At 34.4% G+C, this 17,981-nt stretch overlaps 3 protein-coding genes across 3 annotated transcripts in view; all 3 read right to left on the bottom strand.

The window, feature by feature from the left end:
• The window catches only part of LOC125834121 (uncharacterized), a 209,438-nt gene that overhangs the window by 167,620 nt on the left and 23,837 nt on the right, over nucleotides 1-17,981 (bottom strand). The window lies entirely within an intron of this gene.
• Nucleotides 1,833-10,129, bottom strand: LOC125834130 (uncharacterized). The gene is made up of 2 exons (XM_049513318.1): nucleotides 9,653-10,129; nucleotides 1,833-2,188 (listed from the first exon to the last, which is right to left on the bottom strand). The coding sequence occupies exons 1-2, from the start codon at nucleotides 10,013-10,015 to the stop codon at nucleotides 1,979-1,981; spliced, it is 573 nt and encodes a 190-aa protein (XP_049369275.1). The 5' UTR covers nucleotides 10,016-10,129; the 3' UTR covers nucleotides 1,833-1,978.
• Nucleotides 13,225-16,716, bottom strand: LOC125834112 (MA3 DOMAIN-CONTAINING TRANSLATION REGULATORY FACTOR 2). Its single transcript, XM_049513293.1, has 3 exons — nucleotides 16,375-16,716; nucleotides 15,267-15,361; nucleotides 13,225-15,060 (listed from the first exon to the last, which is right to left on the bottom strand). The coding sequence occupies exons 1-3, from the start codon at nucleotides 16,625-16,627 to the stop codon at nucleotides 13,225-13,227; spliced, it is 2,184 nt and encodes a 727-aa protein (XP_049369250.1). The 5' UTR covers nucleotides 16,628-16,716.

Here is a 17,981-nt window from a genome sequence, read left to right as displayed (position 1 = left end):
AAAAACCGACTGGTGGTTTGGTTTGACTTGGTTTGGTATTGGAAAAAAAAACCCGACTATATTTGGGTTGGTTTGGTTTTAACTAAAAAAAACCAACCCGAGACCAAACCAACCCGACATTATATATGTAATTTTAAAATTTTATTTTATACATAAAAATATTTACTTTGATATAATTTTAAAATATTTGTTATACTATTTCATAGTTTTTATCTTTTAATATATTATTTCAAGTTTAAAACTTAGAATTCAGAATGGTCCAATAAAGATTATAGTTCATAGATGTTGATAACTATAATAAAACTTAAATCAAAATCAAATTAATACTAATGTAAAAAGAAAATCAATTTAACACTAAGAATGACAATAATATTGAATATTTGTTCTTTAATTTTACATTGGATTAGACAATTAAAATACATAATCTAATTTTAATTTTCCTTAAATAATTAGTAATGTAACTAATACTTATTAAACTTATTTTAGAATGATTTAGTACTTTTAAATTATGATCATTTTTTCATTATGACTTTACAATATTTATTTTATATGATGATTTCATTATTATTTTTTATTGAATATTTTTGTGTCATCAGTACTCATCTCATATTTTGTGTTATTTTTTTAAGAAACACCTTAGATAATTGTATTTTGGTTGGACTAAAGAAATATTTGGAGCACATGTTAATTATATGTTTGTATGCAAACTTTACCGAAAAAATTAAAAAATCTGAAAAAACCCGAGGTTTATTAGTTTTGTTTGATTTATAATTTAAAAATTCGACACAATGGTTTGGTTTGGTATTTGAAAAATTCAAACCAACCAGATGTTGAAAAACCCGAAAAAATCCGAATTTTATTAGTTTGATTTGATTTATAAATTTAATTTTTTTACATAAATGATTTGGTTTGATATTTGAAAAACCCGAACCAACTCGGTTGTGTACACCCCTACTTGGGGCATATACAATTTGAGGAAGATTTTAACAGAGTATTATTATTTCCGTTTCAAAATAAGTGATATTTTAGCCTTTTCATTTGTTTTAAAACATGGTGTGTTTGTGTTTACGTAATTAAGAAAACATTAAAGGTGTTTACAACACATTTTTTCAAGATTCTGTAAAGGAAAGTTCACAAATGATATCCTCTACTTTACAACAACATCAACATATTAGTCGGATTTTGGAAAGGGTAGAGTGTGCACAAATTTTACTTTTACCTCATGGTGAGATAAAACAATTGTTTCTGATAGACTCTCGGCTCAAAGCAAAAACAATTTATACGCTCCCTCTACTTGAGTTACATATTGCTCTTCTCAAGAATTTTATACTCTTTCCGTCTTAAAATAAATATCACCTTAGGTATTTATTGTATCTCAATAGAGAGATGGGAAAAACATTTTTGTTTGGTTGTCTCAAAAGAACGTAACCTTAGAAGACAAGAAGTTCCTAACATTACAACTTCTTTTATCTTTTCTAAAGAGATGCAACTCTTCAAACTTCAATGAGTTCCCGGACCAGAAATCTTCCCATGCTTGAGACAAGGTGTTATTTTCATACATCTCACTCATGGGCCAAGCACGTGAAAACTCTTTTATAATTTTGGGTGGTGGTGAGATTCGATCTCAGGACCTCTATTGATATCATGTTGAAGTGTGTGGCTATCTTATTTAAAAGCTTAAGCTGTTAGAGAGAACACACTATTATTATTTACTGATATTCTCAACAGTGAGAATGCGTGTTTCATAGTATAACATCATCAAGAAAGCAATCTAGAATCCAGTCATTGCCAGACCATTCACGGTGATAACAAAAAATTCTCCAAGAAATAAAAGGAGGAAAGGCATGCACACGACTGGATTATAAGATTAGATTAGCTTATATATAACATGTGAATCCAAAAACTATAGTATAAAGCACAAACAAAACATGCAAAATTTTTGAGAAAATTCAGTTGCCTGTGGTTAAGCACCAGTTCATCATGGGCGTTTTCCAAAGAAATCCTTAGTCCTCTTCCTTATGCGTGTGAACAGAATAACCGCAGCAGCCAGGACCCATGGTGGGATATTAACACCAGTGATGTTCAACTTTTTGGCCCATTCTGGAGATTCTTTCATCACCATTACTATCAATATGGTGATCACTGCAACACCAACCAATATCCTGGTAATAGGTTGGATCAACGAGTCCTATAAACAAAGACGACAAACTATTAGAATCATATCTATGCATATAACAACCTATTTTGTGAAGAACCGTGTGAAGTATGGTCATTTTAGGGACAACAATGCCTTGGTAAAGTCATTTTATGACATTTTCACATCTAGTTCAGCTTTCTTGGACTGAGAAATGCAACTTGCTTATATAGAAAGGACAATATTATCTCAGTTAACCATGAGCAGTTCCCTTCAGTTTCCTTTCATGCTCTCATTGTTAGGGCCTGCCAATGTGGACCTTATTTATCTTAACATGGATATTAATATAAAAAAGATTTTTTTCCCTGATAGGATTCATAGAAGAATTTATTTATCTTAAAATAAGCTCTCCCTGTTTGCCAATTTTTGTTTTCAAATGAAAGCGCTCAGGAGAACCAGCAGTAACATAATGTGATAACCTTTCAACAGTTTCAGGGAAGTGTTCAACAAGGTTCAAAGTGTATTTCAAGAAAACCTCTTGCAAACAATTCAAGATATAACTGGGTAACTGCAGATCATGTTTCTACTCATGTTTACAGAACGATCAATTTGACACAAAGAGCACGACTATTTTGGCATTCCAATTTTCGACATTGAAATGCCAAACTACAAAACTCAGCACATTAACCTTCCTCAACTAGGCAGTTTCAGCTTGCTTTCCAGAGATACTCAGTTTCAGTTCTGATGTCAAAATTAAGTATTGTGAATAGGGCTGGCATAATATGGTTAAAACTGAAAAAACCGACCGAACCGATTTTTTTTTAATTTCGGTTATTTTGGTCGGTTTCGGTTTTGATTTTCAATATTTCAGTTTTTTCGGTTCGGTTTTCGGTTTTTAGCTTTAAAAATTCGGTTAACAAAAAACCGAAATTATATGTATATATTCTTTACCCCATTCCCAGCAGGCCCAATTATAGCTGATAGTCCACAACCTTAATTAAAATTCTCAGCCCATGCCCAACCCAATTCCAATCAAAATTCGAAAATCCCTAAATTGATTACCCTAAGTCCTAACTCCTAAGTCCTAACATCAGATTCAGTTGTCGTCTCTCATCTCTCAACTGACGACTACTAGTCCTACCGCTTACGCCGCAACTCTCATCTCTCAACTCTCGTCACTCGGAAGTCGTAGACTAGTAGTTGTCAGTCGACTCGTCTCTCATCTCTCAAATCTCGTCCGTCGCAGATCGTCTCTCAACTCTCATCGTCGTTCGTTGCTCTTGGCTCCTCGTTGACTGTTGACTGCTCGCAAGTCGGATAGTCGTAGGCGCAACCCACAACTACTCAGTGCACTGCTCGCAACTCGAAAGTCGAAGGTCAGTGCTCACTGGATATGTTTGTATATCGCGTATTAAGTCTTAACTTCATGTAGAAATCTTTATATATGTTATATTCAATTTCAAATACGAGATGAGTTAGGGACTGATCATGGAAGTATTTCTGATCCTCTACCATGGAAATCCTGCTTCTGTCTATTCTGTTTAAGTGTCTGTTAGTTAGGGACTGATAAGTGAGTCGATTAGCATAGTTAGTTAAAATACACAAGACGTTTTTAGACATAGGAATTGGGATGTGTTGGTACATGTACTTGTGAATTCTATTGTTGTAAATTGTGAATACTCTATTGTTTTTTTAATCATTGATTGCAACTATGCAAGTATGCAACTATGTGATAATTTGTGAACTGTAATGTACTGTGTCTTTCTGAATTCTGATTGTTCTTGTTTGTTTCACTTTTTATAGATGACACAAACTGGAAGTAGGGTAAGTGAAAGTGGAGCTTCAAATGAGAGCATACCTAACACCTCATCTCCGAATGAGGTTGAAGTTGATGTTGATACTTCAAAGAAAAGAAAAGCCATGGAACCTAGAGCTACTTGTTGGTAGCATTTTGACAAGTTCACCAATGAAAGTGGAGCTAGTAAAGCCAAATGCAAGTATTGTGCAAAACCTTATGTAGCTTCTACATCAAGTAATGGTACGTCGTCAATGAATACTCATATGAGAACATGTCCTAAATTTCCCCGTGACACCGTAGATAAAGGCCAAAATCTAATTAATTTTCTACCATCTTCAACGGGAGCAAAGGAAGGGGTGATTAGCACTTGGAAATTTGACCAAGCACAAAGTAGGAGAGCTTTAACCAAAATGATAATCGTTGACGAGCTACCGTTTAGTTTTGTTGAGAAAGAAGGTTTTAAAAACTTCATGAGAGTTACAGTGCCACAATTTCATATTCCTTCTCGTAGAACCGTGACGAGAGATTGTTATGAACTATACCTTGAACAAAGACAACTTTTGAAGAAGGTTTTCAAAGAAGCACGTCCAAGAGTTTGTCTTACGACAGATACTTGGACCTCTATACAAAAAATGAACTACATGTGCCTGACAGCCCACTTTATAGATAGAAATTGGACTTTGCATAAAAGAATAATAATTTTTTGTCCTATTTCTAGTCATAAGGGCGTGGATATGGCGGCTTGGATTACTAATTGTTTGCTTAAATGGGGTTTGGATAATGTGTTTACTATTACAGTTGATAATGCTAGTTCTAATGATGTTACTGTGAAAGAAATGTCTTAACAATTGAGTAACTGGGGAACTAACATTATGAATGGTGACCATCTTCATGTGAGGTGTATGGCACATATCCTTAATCTTATTGTGCAAGATGGGTTGAAGGAAATTGGTAAGTCTGTCAAGCTAGTGAGACAAGCCGTGAAATACATTAAACAATCTCCCGCAAGACTTAGAAAGGTTAAAGAATGTTGTGAATCTCAATTGATAACTTGTAAGAAATCATTATGTTTAGATGTTCCTACTAGGTGGAACTCTACATATTTGATGCTTGATATAGCACAACATTTTGAGCTTGCATTTGAAAGATATAGTTTTTATGATATTGGATACTTGAATCATCTTCGTACCTTTGGTTTTGATTCTTCTGAAGATAAAGATGAAACTAGTGTAGATATTCTTACAAGTGTTGACTGGAAAAATGTGAGGTCAATGGTGAAATTTCTTGAAACTTTTTATGTACTTACTTTGAAGGTCTCTGGTTCTAATTATGTCACTAGCAATACACACTTTGTTGAAATTGTTGAACTTAATCTTATTTTGAAAGAGATGATGGCAAATGAAGATGGTAAATTGAAAGAAATGGCAGAAAGTATGAATGAGAAGTTCAAAAAGTATTAAGGTGAACAACATAAATGAAAAAGATGATCTTTATTTCATCCATATTGGATCCCCGTAACAAGCTTGATTATGTTCCATTTGCAATTGTGGATATGTTTGAAAAAGAAATTGGGGACAAGCTATGTTCAGAAGTGGAAAAATACATGACCAAATTGTTTGAATATTATGTTAAGAAATCCTCAAAAAGCTCTTTACATGTACCATCTTCACCCACTTCATCTGACAATTCATCAAGTATATCTAGTTTGAGTGGTTGTGGCAACTTTGTAAATAGAGGAAGAATGAGAATGAAACAACAATTTGAGAAGCATAAAGAAGTTAGTGGAAGTTCAGGTAGTAAATTGGAAAGATATCTTGTTGAAGATATTGAGCCAGATAGTGATGACTTTGATATATTAATGTGGTGGAAAGTTAATGAGCCGAGATTTCTTATTCTCGCAGAGATGGTTCGTGATGTGTTAGCCATTCCCATTTCAGGTGTCGCATCAGAATGTGCATTCAACACAAGAGGTCGTGATCTTGATCCCTTTAGGAGTTCATTAACCCCTAAACTTGTGCAATCTCTTATTTGTGTTCAAGATTGGCTTAGAAGTGAGCCTTTTCCAATCAATATTGAGGAAGATTTAGAGTATCTTGAACAACTTGAATTTGGTAAGAATTTGGTATTTGTATTAATTATATTGAAAATAATTTTCTTACTTGTGTTTCTTAACAACTAACAAATTCTTTCATATTTTTTTAGATTTTGCTTGTAGTGGGACTGAATCTAGTATTATTGATATATAGTTGCAACTTGTAAGTTCAACTATCAACTAGTGATGTGTGGTAACGGGTAAGTAAAGAACTTATTTACATAACTTGCTTGATAATTTTATATATTTTATTATGAAATGTAGATCATTTGTCTAAAGAGTTTTATTTTCTCGCAGGCACATCAATGGTTTGTATTTTCTTGGTTGCTATCTGTTGGAACTTGGGAGCTATTGCACTGGAGGTTGCAACAATGTTTTGTTGGTTTTCTAAATCTTTTGGTTGCTGCAAATTGCAATGCTGCATACTGCAGCTGGACTTTAGTTTGTAACTAACTCTATTTTAGGGCTGGGCACAAGTTTGTTGAATTCTCTAGTGTTGTTGTCTTGACTCTTGATAGTCTTTTTATTCTTATTCTTGACTAGTTTGTTAATGTTGCTGCTTGCTGGACTGCTTGGACAAGAATTATCAATGAGGTTTCTCCATACGTTTATGCATTAGTTAGTTGCATCAAGGTTCTTATTCTTTAAGCATGAAAATATGGGATTAAGTCGGTGCTAAAGGCAGCCTGGTATGTTGATCAGTAACTTGTCACTATATGTTTCACAGTGGAACAATTTGTGCTCCAAAATAGCACAGACAGTGAGACAGACACAGGTTGCATGACCAAATAGTGGTGCTCCTCTTAGAGACTGCTCTTTGTTTGAGATCTCTGTCTTGTCTTCCTGTTTAAAAGTAAGTATTGTCTTGTGGCTGTGTAGAAAACAAGTACTAAAGCCTACATGTCTGAAATAAATTTGGTTAGACAACAAGTACTAAAAAGTCCACAGACCACTGTTAATTAAATTTGGTTAAACCGAAATAAACCAAACTGAAATTATAATAACCGAACCAAACCGAATTTATTTCAGCTTGGTTTGGTTTCACATTTTGTCAAACTGAAAACCGAAAAACCGAACCGACCTAATGCCCAGCCCTAATTGTGAAGGCTCTGATCACAAAAAGCTCACTAGGAAAAAAATGGAAATTGCCTGAGGGAGAGCTCTTTAAAAGATAGAAAGAACTAGATGAGACCTTGAAATGTAAACTTATCCATTCAAACGACTAATCAATGAATAACTATTGAGCCTTCTAAAAGAAATACAAAAGTAGACTGCATATGAACATAAATCAGAAGGTGTGGGAATTTGAAGTCTAATTGATCCATATGTTTTGTCTGCTAAACCTAGAGAGAAAATGCATTTCCCCAGGCTGTTAATATCCCACAACTTGTTTGGGACTGCGGCGCAGTTGTTGTTGCTAATTTCCTGCCTTCATCATTCTTTTTCCATTGAAAACAGGTGAGTATTAAACAACTATTTTTCCATTGTAAGATATCACAAAGCTGTCACATATAATTTTCTTTTTTTTATAAGGAACATACAGCTCGTATAATTGGAAACATTGCATCATCCGTTCCATTCTTTCTTACTTGGTAAACCTTAAAAGGTATATCAATTTCCTTAGGGGTCGTTTGGTTTGAAAATGAGTTATGATGGGATAAGTTATGTTGGGATAAGTTATGTTGGGATTAGTTATGATGGGATAAGTTGTGTTGGGATTATTTTTTATTGAGTGTTTGGTTTGTTGTATTCAAAATAATAAATTTTAAGAACAATTTATTTGTTTACAAAAATGCCCTTCATTAATGTAAAAAGTGATATAACAAAAGGGTTGAAAGAGACATTTTTGTCATTTACCTATTTTATCCCGGGATAAGTTATCCCGGGATTACTATACCACCCAAGGAGAGGGATAACTTATCCCGGTACTAATTATTAATCTCGGGATAAGTTATCCCGAACTTGCCAACCAAACAACAAAATAAGCGGTACTATAATTTAATCCCGGGACTATTTGTTACTATACCTCACACCAAACGAGCCCTTAGTGGTTAATTTCCCCTCTAAACATCAACTTTATCCATTAAAAAGGAAAAGACCTTCAAGACATAACAAAGCCTCACACTAGAGGCATACAAGTCAGAGACTCTTTCTCAAGCTCGAACAATCAAGCCTGACTCATACCTTGTGACATTACTTAAAGGACACTTCACCGCATTCTTGAAAGGGATAACCATCCTTATGACATTCCACTGTATAAAGTGGATAACCATCCAATCTCAACACTTCTCAAATAAGCTCTAGGTTGGTCTTGTTTAAGTAAGATGAACATGACATGCCATTTTTCAAAAACAGGTGAAGATGACAAAAAATAAAAGCTTCACCACTCACAGCCAGGCTGCAATAGAGTAAACAAAACTTCACAGGAGTACCATCACACCATTAATTTAAGTTTCAGTCTCAACTAATAACTCTTTCCAAAATTCAACAGTTGGAAAAAATAAAGTGCAAAATACAGGCAACTCCTACACCTACTGCCAAATCCACTTCCTCCGAGAGACTCAAGATCTATCATATCCAAGCACTATATTTGTCTCCAAACTTAAATCACCAAGAAAATTGATGGTACAATCTTTAGTGTCAATCCCAAATGTCAATTTGCCCAAAAGTACATCATGTTTTTCCAAATTTCATCCTCTCAGTGTCGTTCATGCAATATTACCATATGTCTCAAAATAGACAAATTTTCCTAATTCATATATCTTCAAAGTTGTCCAAACTCTATCCTAGTTCACAGAGAGTTAAAGGAACACGTATGGTTTGGTAGGCTGCATAAGCAAAAAAACGATACCAGCATAAAATTCTGACTAATTTTACATTTGTTTTGCAACATAAACTGCTGCAATACTAATTTAATCACCGGGGCATTAATAAAAAAATTCAAATTTTGGTATAGAGCTCAGCATAACTATTGCAATGTTATGGTTTTCAATATTTAACTCCCGTATTGATAATACCTGCATGAGTTATGTGAAAATCTATCTATCATTTTATCTATGATAAAGTAGGGGATAGTTATATGTGTATTAACAAAACACAAAATGCACTTAATCTAGGCAATCCCTACACAACAATTCATGCAATATCAAAATTCAGAAATCATAGAACAATCAGTACATATTATTGACTATATAACGACTGCTTATTAAATATTTATTGCATGAAAAAATATGGATTATAATCCTATATTCCTATATAACTATCACGCTAACAAAACTATTACTAAGTGAATAAGAAATCTATCTGAATTGTAGCATCAAGGATGTGACTAGTAGTCGTGGAACGAGAACCAGGAGGTCAAAAAATACTACTATGTGATTTCTTCCCATCTATGGAAGACTTGATGGATAGAGTTACCCAATACCTATATTGGTGGGAGGCAGCAAGAACCAGGCGCGGGCAAGCTGTCCCTGACACCACTGCTAAAAAATATAGCTGAATTTCATCACATCTAACTCAAACAATAGTGCAATAAAGTCCAAAAGAAACAAATTATGGGACAACAGATAAGGAGCACAAATTATAACAGGCCATATACTTAATTGTGAATTGTGTGAGATGATTGTACCTTAGGTTCTCCATCAATATGGATCTCGGATCCATCTCTATAGGTTAGAATCGATCGGCCGTTACGGGGATTGAATCTGATAGGGACACCTCGGCCCGTCTCCGGTTTGAATGCATAGACCGATTTAAGCCCGTATTTGTCTAGAATATCACTAACCTCTAGCTGGTCTTGTTCCCATCCACCTAAGGACGACGTGAATTCGTCGATCGGACCCTTCCCTTGCTTATACAGATGGACCTTGATCTCCGGGACCTTGGTCTTAACAGACTTAGTCCGGGTAGACGGATTCGGGTCGGTTTTCGGGTTCGGTAACAGTGGAGACATCTCGTCGGCGCTGGTGGATGCTTCTTCGATCTCTCCCATGATTGAGATCGTCGTTAAGTGGCCGGCGATGACAGAGAGGAAAAAAGGGAGAGAATTCGGCGGAGGGGAGAGGAGGGAGGGGGCGGGGGGAGGGGGAGGCGTCAATTTAAAAGCTTTTTTGAACCAACATATTGTTGCACATGCAGTTAATCAGAGATTCGGATTTGAGTTCGGGTTAGAAAAAAATTATATTGAGGGTCCCTACAGCATGCGATTTGATTTAGTCGAGATTTAATACGAATTCATACCACGAGAAAGAAAAAACAAAATCTTTTTTGGAGTTTAATACGTGGCAATAAAATGTAAAGATTATACAAATCTAATAGTGTTAAGAGCTAATTACATCATTACATATTAAATTACAAAAAATCCTTGTAATTTAAGAATTTTGGATATATCACTCAACGTTTCGATACATTGCATCTCGATATTGATATATCTCCCCAAACTCCGATTTTCAAACAACATCCATCAAATATAAAGAAATTATATGAGTTTGACATCAAAAGACGTGTTCCTAAAGGTTCAGATCTAAATAAATCTCTTTTAATTCAAGTTTTCAAAAATCATCCATCAAATATAAAGAAGTTGTACGAGTTTGATATCAAGAGACGTGTTCCTAAAGGTTTAGATCCAATTAAATCTCCCCCAACTCTAGTTTTCAAAAATCATCCATCAAATATAGAGAAGTTGTGCGAGCTTGATATCGAGAGACGTGTTCCTAAAGGTTCATATCTAGTTTAATCTCCTACAACTCCGGTTTTCAAACAACATCTATCAAATATAAAGAAATTGTACAAATTCGACATAACGAAACATGTTCCTAAAGGTTCAGACCGAATTAAATCTCCTTCAACTCCTATTTCAACATGAGTTATCGTCTTGTCTAAAGTTGAAGATATAATATATTGTTTTAAACTATGATGTTTTAAGCTCATGGATGTTGTTCATTGTTATTCTTCAAAAATAAAATCAAGCATCTATATGAAATAAATTTACTAGTGGCAAGAAGAATTTTCCTTTTATTTTTAATTTCTTCAAAAATAAAAGTGAGCATTTATATGAAAGGTTGGACAAATAATTTATACGTGAAAAATGTGTGTGGGATAAGAATGGTATAATTCTTTATAACTATTTCCACGTGTGGTACCTCAAGGGTCAAGTACGCAAAAAATAATAATATATGGCTAATAAAAAATAAAGGGAAAATGTATAAGTACCCCCAATTTATGCCTGAAATTTCAGAGACACGCTTATACTATACTAAAGTCCTATTATCCTCGAACTTATTTTATAAATAATTTTCTACTCCTTTTCGGCCAACGTGGCACTATCAACCAGATAGCTTGAAAAAAATGTCAACACACGCTAGGCCCAGAAGATAGTGCCACGTAGGCCAAAAAGGGGTAGAAAATTATTTATAAAATAAGTTCGGGGGGTAATAGGACCTTAGTATAGTATAAGTGAGTCTCTGAAATTTTGGGCATAGGTTGGGGGTACTTATGCATTTTCCCAAAAATAAACTTATTTTAATCTATTTAAGTTTGTTTATATTCGTACGTTTAAATTTAAAAAAAGAAGAAGAGAGGGCATGTAGGGACTTATGGTAGATTGTTTACGGAGAATCCTCGGCTCGAGTATAACATATAAGAATAATGAAAAAGGGAAAACGACAGTGAAGAAATAACGCAACTAATAGGGAAAGTAGGAAACAGTAACAACCACAAAATAATGCGATAACCTAAATATAGTCAACAACAAGATGGTGGAATAAAAAGGCAAAACACTAAAGTAAACCCCTCAAAAATCAAGATAATATTCTATACCTACTAATATTTTACCCTAATATACGACCTCCACACCCTCCTATCTAATGTCATGTCCTTGGTAATGTGAAACTGCATCATGTCCGGTCTAATCACATATTTCCAATACTTTTTCGCCCTACCTCTACGTACCTCTCCTCGTACCCGCTATATCCAACCTCCTGCATCTCCTCACTTGAGCATCTACGCATCACCTCTTCACATGATGAAGCAAAAAATGACTTTTGCTAATTCAGATAGTTGATCTTTTATCTAGCTTTTCTCATTGGAATACAAGAAGGAAAAAAGACAGTATATTTGGCTCAATATAACGGTAACAAAAAGGGTAAAATGTTATACTATAAGATTCAATAGTACATGTAACAATTCAATCACTACGGAACAATTTATTAGTCTCAACACAAAAATCGATGACAACAACAACATATTCAGTGTAGTCTCATAAGTGGAGTCTGAGTAGAACAAAAATGGACATGGACATGTATATATATATAATATAATTATATAAAGATGATGCAAGTTGATCTCTTCTGCTGAGCACTTTTTGTGGGCTTTCATCTCTGCAATTCCTCAATTTAGAACATACTCATGGTGGCCTCCTCCTTTATAATCTCTCTATTGTCCATGTAAAGAAATCCATTTTGCTACAACAATTTGGATGATGTTGCTACACACTATATGGTCCTGGAAAGAAAAAAGAGAGCACAAACCTAAAATTTGAGTTAGTGAAATATATGAACCACTTGAAGTTTAATATATGGACGCACTACAACAAAAACAGTTTTTAACGGTAATAAATATGCACAGTGGCGGAGCTAGAATTTTGATCAAGGGGTATCAAAATATAAAAAAGCAAAATTGCATAGAAGCCAAGAAGTGTCAACATGTAATATATATACACATCGAAAAAAAATCAATCTGGATACACAATGTAATTTTCAACGGAGGGGTGTCAGTCGACACCCCTCAAGTGTATGTGGCTCCGCCAGTGAATAAGCACATTAATAAAGAGTGTTAAAACCTTTACCGACATTAGTCAATTGTCATTGGATTCAATGTCCTATAGGCTTTAAAGACATTTACTAAGAGTGCTAAAATGCAATTGTCACTAGTAATTGTTTCTAAAAAGACACATTTAGAGGTAATTAAGCTACTGTGGTTAATTGCCGTTAAAGATCATTTTTGGTGTAGTGATGAGTGCATATCAAATCCTCGTACTCTTCAAAAATGTCGATAAGGGCATGTTAGATCCTCCAAATATAGTGCAATTTTTTTCGGAGAGTTTGACACGAATGTTGTTGCATTTTTTAAGAGTAAGAGCAACATGAAAAGTACATGCTCAAGTAACTAAAAGAAGAGTAGAATGTACCTTAGAAATATGATTCAACAAAATCCATTTTCCATGGAATTATGTCCAAGTCTGTTGAAACTAAAAGTGGAATCTAACCATCCTTCAACCTCTGCTCTTTCAACATAAACTTTAAATTGTTTTTCAGCATCTGGTACATCTAAAGCCAAATCATCAAGTGATTCTGCAACTCTAGCAAAACCTTTTGTCATTTGATACATAGTAATAAGTCCCATACTAAAACATTCTTTGAGAAAACCCCATAACCTTTCACTTTTCTTCTCAATTATAATCACCAATGATTTCTTCACAACTTCATGATGAAAAAATGGCATACCTAAGTCCTTTATGCATCTATATGCTTCTTTTGCATCTCCTCCAGATTCAAATTCCTCTAATAATTTTCGTATTTTATCCTTAACATCTTCAATCGCCCATCCGTTTGTACTACTTCCACCACCACCCCAACACCTTAGTATTCTCTCACCAGATAATCTACCTTTTAGCAAAGATTTTGCCATTAGTACAACTTTGTTACCTATTGAATTCGGTTCGAAAAATTGACTCCCAATCTCTTCCATGTGTTGTGGAGTTAAAACTTCATCTACTTCTGCTCTAGACAAAAACATCGCTAAGTCCTCAACGACAATTGGAATGTCTAAAGCTGTATCATCTGCTGCTTCTATTAGCATTACAAAGCCATTTACCACATCATCTGCTGGAAAACAAACAGATGATAACAGAACTGAAGCCATTTCTTTCTCTCTGTTTTTCCTGTCCATTGCTAAAGTGATTAACTTCTTAACGAATATGGCGTTTAGTTCTGCCAAACACGAACTGTTCTCCGACTCTAGAATCCTACTTACTTCTTCAATATCACCTGACAAAAAGTACTCTTTGATCATGGATTGAGCTTTCAGTTTGAATTCCTTCACTAGTTTTTCATCAATTTCTTGTTTTTCTAGTTGTGTCGATAACGACTTCAAAGATGAAATACACAGCCAACCCTCTGATGCTCCCTTAGAAATTATTGACTGAAAAATCATCCTTGCATTTGGTATATCAAGTGACAAGTCGTCGATATTGTCAATAATCCTATTGAACCCTTTTGATAATTGACTTGAATTTATTAAGCCTTCTTCTGTAGTCTTCTTTAGTAAGTCCAAAAGGCGACTTTCGGCTTGTTGCTTTTCCATTGCCATGATAATAGCCCTCTTAACAATTTCATGATGGAAAAAACGCATATTCAAATCGTTAATGCATCTACACGCCTCATTCTTCTCTCCACTTACAACATACTCAATAAGCAAGTTGTTGATCTTATCCTTCACATCTTCAACTGTCTTATTCTTACTTCCACCCCATCGACGCTCGATGATTTCAGCATGTAAAGGAGCTGAAAGGTAACTCTTTTCAGCTCTTTTTATAACCTCAATTCCCTTTGAATCTTTAGGTAGAGAAGAATTTGCTTTTGCTAAAAATGCAGGAGGAAGTATATCATCAACTACTGCTCTTGCAATGAACAACGCGAGAATGTCGATTGCATCTGGTATGTCTACAATGAAATCATCAGCAGATTCCAAGAGTTTACTAAAACCTTTGTAGACTTGTTGTGGTTTGATAACTTCAGCATAAAGAGCAGATAATAAAACAGCTGCCATTTCTTTTTCTTTATCATGCCTATCCATAGCCATTGATACTAACTTTTTAATAAAGTAGAAGTCATAACAAGACATCCCAAGTTCTCTTAATTCATTTGCTGTGGATGTTATATCATCATTCTGAAAATACTCTTCGACTAATATTATAGCCTTCTTTTTGTATTCCTCAAATGCTGCAACCATGTCTTTCGTACTTGTTCTCTCCGTATCCTGGAAAAAAGAAGGCCTAACTCAATTTGATGTGTCACTAAGCTTGAACCACAAGGGTCTATTGTACGCAACCTTACCCTACATTTCTGCAGGAGGCTGTTTCTACAGTTCAAATCTGTGACCTCCTGGTCACATGACAACAACTTTATCAGTTACGTCAAGGCTCATCTTCCTTCATGGAAAATTGAAAATGATAGCTAAAATACCTCACTACTAGTGTAGTTTGGATCATTGGGATCAATAGCATGGACATCATCGGTATCCATTAATCCGCCCCAAGTGCCTTTTCCTCCACAACCACCTGTATAATCATAAATATTATGCAAAGAGATGGTTGAAAATAGATCAAAATATCACAAGTAAAAATCTTCATATGTGCAGTTTCAGTGACATGACAAAGAAGCAGCAAGAGAGTTATATAAGAAAATCAACAGCGGGACGTGTTCAATCTTTATGTTCCTATCACTAAGCTCATTGTACTTTTGAAATTATGCGTTCAGAATCTAATATTTACTGGAGTACAAGGTTTTAAATAAAAGTCCATTACGAGAAGTACAACTTAATCCAATGTTACTTGTTTGTCTGTTATCCACAATCTGTATTAGTAAAATACTTAGAATGTCGTTCGTTAGACAAGCCCCACGTGCTGTGCATCTCTGGTGTTCTGCTCGTGGGGAGAGGGATGCGGGAAAGTGGGGTCCTCTCACCTGTACTCACTTCCGTTTTAGAAGTCAGATTGGATTTCCAACTTTGCAGAAATAATAAGCAACAAAGTTTAAAGCACTTTTTCAAAATCAGAAATTAAAACTAGTAAAGAAAATAGAATCTGTAACAAAAACATAAACAATATTGACAAGAAGAAATCGAGCCTAATGAATGTACAGTTTGTACTTAAGGAAATTATTCCCCTCAAGTATCCGAGGTTAAAGGAATATATCCTCATAGGATAGAACGTTTTTACTCACCAGTATATCGGTACCAAAAATAATGTTGTCAACGAATCATTCAATGGAAGCAAAGTACACTAGAATACTAGATTTAGTTGTGCAGAAGAAGAAGTTTAGATATTTTGTTCTTTTTAAAAATAAGAGGAAACCTCTATTTATAGATAACAAAGAATAGTGTGAACATGTCCTTATCATGCCTTATCGGAAATGTTACAGCCCTTTGAAAAAGTCACAACTCTTCATTTTCTATTCATACCTTTCAAAAGGTAACATTTGTCTACCATAGTTCAAACGCGATGATCTAAATAATCCCGTCACAGGAAAATCATCAAGCATGTAATAAGCAATTACGAAATTATCAACTTACCTTTCTTTGGACGACCATCTCGCGGAGAATGTGAGCTTTTTTTATGTTTAAGTGGACTTCCCCTATCTGAGCCATGTTTGCTGTGACGATCACCGGGAGACCTTGGAGACTTAGGAGATTTTGGGGATTTTGGAGAGCGCGGTGATTTTGGAGATATCTGTAATGCAGATACTGTTAATGGATCTGCACTTTCTGAAGCACATCGAAGTTGTTCTTTATGTTCATTTGATAACTTTCCTGCTGTAAAATCCATCTTCAAAAACAACGAAATATCACAACAGAAATATTGTGAACTACTAATCCTGTAAGTAGGATATCGAAAATTTCATATCATGAAACTTATATTCCACACGTAGTTTGTGAATAAGTGATTGTCTGATAACGAGCGAGGAATATATATCTGTCTTTCTGCTAAATCAACTCCAATCAGCAGAAAGTTATGCAATGTTCCTCTGGATTATAATTAGTGCTTCAAAGATCCTATAAAAAGGAGATCGATCAACCTTGAGATTGATACAAATTGATCGATAATTTAAACATAGTGTTACAAGTTGGAGTACGATAAATTGACTATTTCACTCCAGGACGTTATATATAAGATCAAAATTATTTTTCGTACAAAATAGTAAATGTACCTGAAACTGCAACAAAATAGATATGCAATAGACAAAATAAGCTCAAATTCTTGAAGACTAATTAATCTACTATTTCAACTTTTTGATTAGAATAATTGTGTGTTTCGCTTAGAAATAGTCATTATGGGAACAGTTAGACAACAAATTAAGGAGATCTGATAAACACTTAATGGAGCGGAAATAGACAGAGATTACTAAGGTTGCGCCTTTTGAAACGGGAATTTATGGTCTACTAACTGTCATTATAACAGAAAAAACATTATCATAAAGTTTTTTTTTATTTTTTATTCGGTTTAATAATTTAATATTGAACGTCTATGACCCAATTGAGGGGCAAGTAAAACTAATAAAATGGTAAATAACCACTTCTCGAACAGTGACGAGGAATATAACATTTTCAAAAGTATTTAACATTTAAGCACTTTATTATAAGTTGAACAAAATATATATAAATTCAAATACTTGAAAAGTTTAAACCACATGAATTGTTCTTGGAGTTTTGAATTTATAAAAATTTAACTCCATGAATTGTTTATGAAATTTGACTTTAATGACTCTTTCCTCGATTTCATGGTTCTACGGCTAAGAACTCGAGGAGAATTCTTAAGTTAGTAGTTTAATGTATAGATAAGAGAACTCAATGATTTGTCCATGAGTTTGAACTCCAATACAATACTTGTGTGACGTTTCTGATGGAAGACAGACTAATGAGAGTGAGTCTAGAAAGACTGACAAACTTTTAGGCTGACAAGCTTCTGAAGATGAGATACACATGACATCTTAAGCGAATCTCATATGAAAATAAAAAAGAGGAAAGTGAGAAGTTATAATTGCATTACTCAAATTCACATGGTATGCATGCTTTGGAGCTCGATATTGTAGCACAACCCAAAAGACAAATTTGTGCAGGCCATTGTCTACATGCAAAATGAATAATATGTTTTATGAACTTGAATTGTTGACACTTGTCAA

The sequence above is a fragment of the Solanum verrucosum genome, unplaced genomic scaffold, assembly GCF_900185275.1.
Source record: "Solanum verrucosum unplaced genomic scaffold, falcon-dt-bn FXZP01000108.1, whole genome shotgun sequence".
Lineage (NCBI taxonomy): Eukaryota > Viridiplantae > Streptophyta > Magnoliopsida > Solanales > Solanaceae > Solanum > Solanum verrucosum.
Note: the sequence above shows the minus strand (reverse complement) of the source record. Positions and strands in the feature narration are given on the sequence as shown.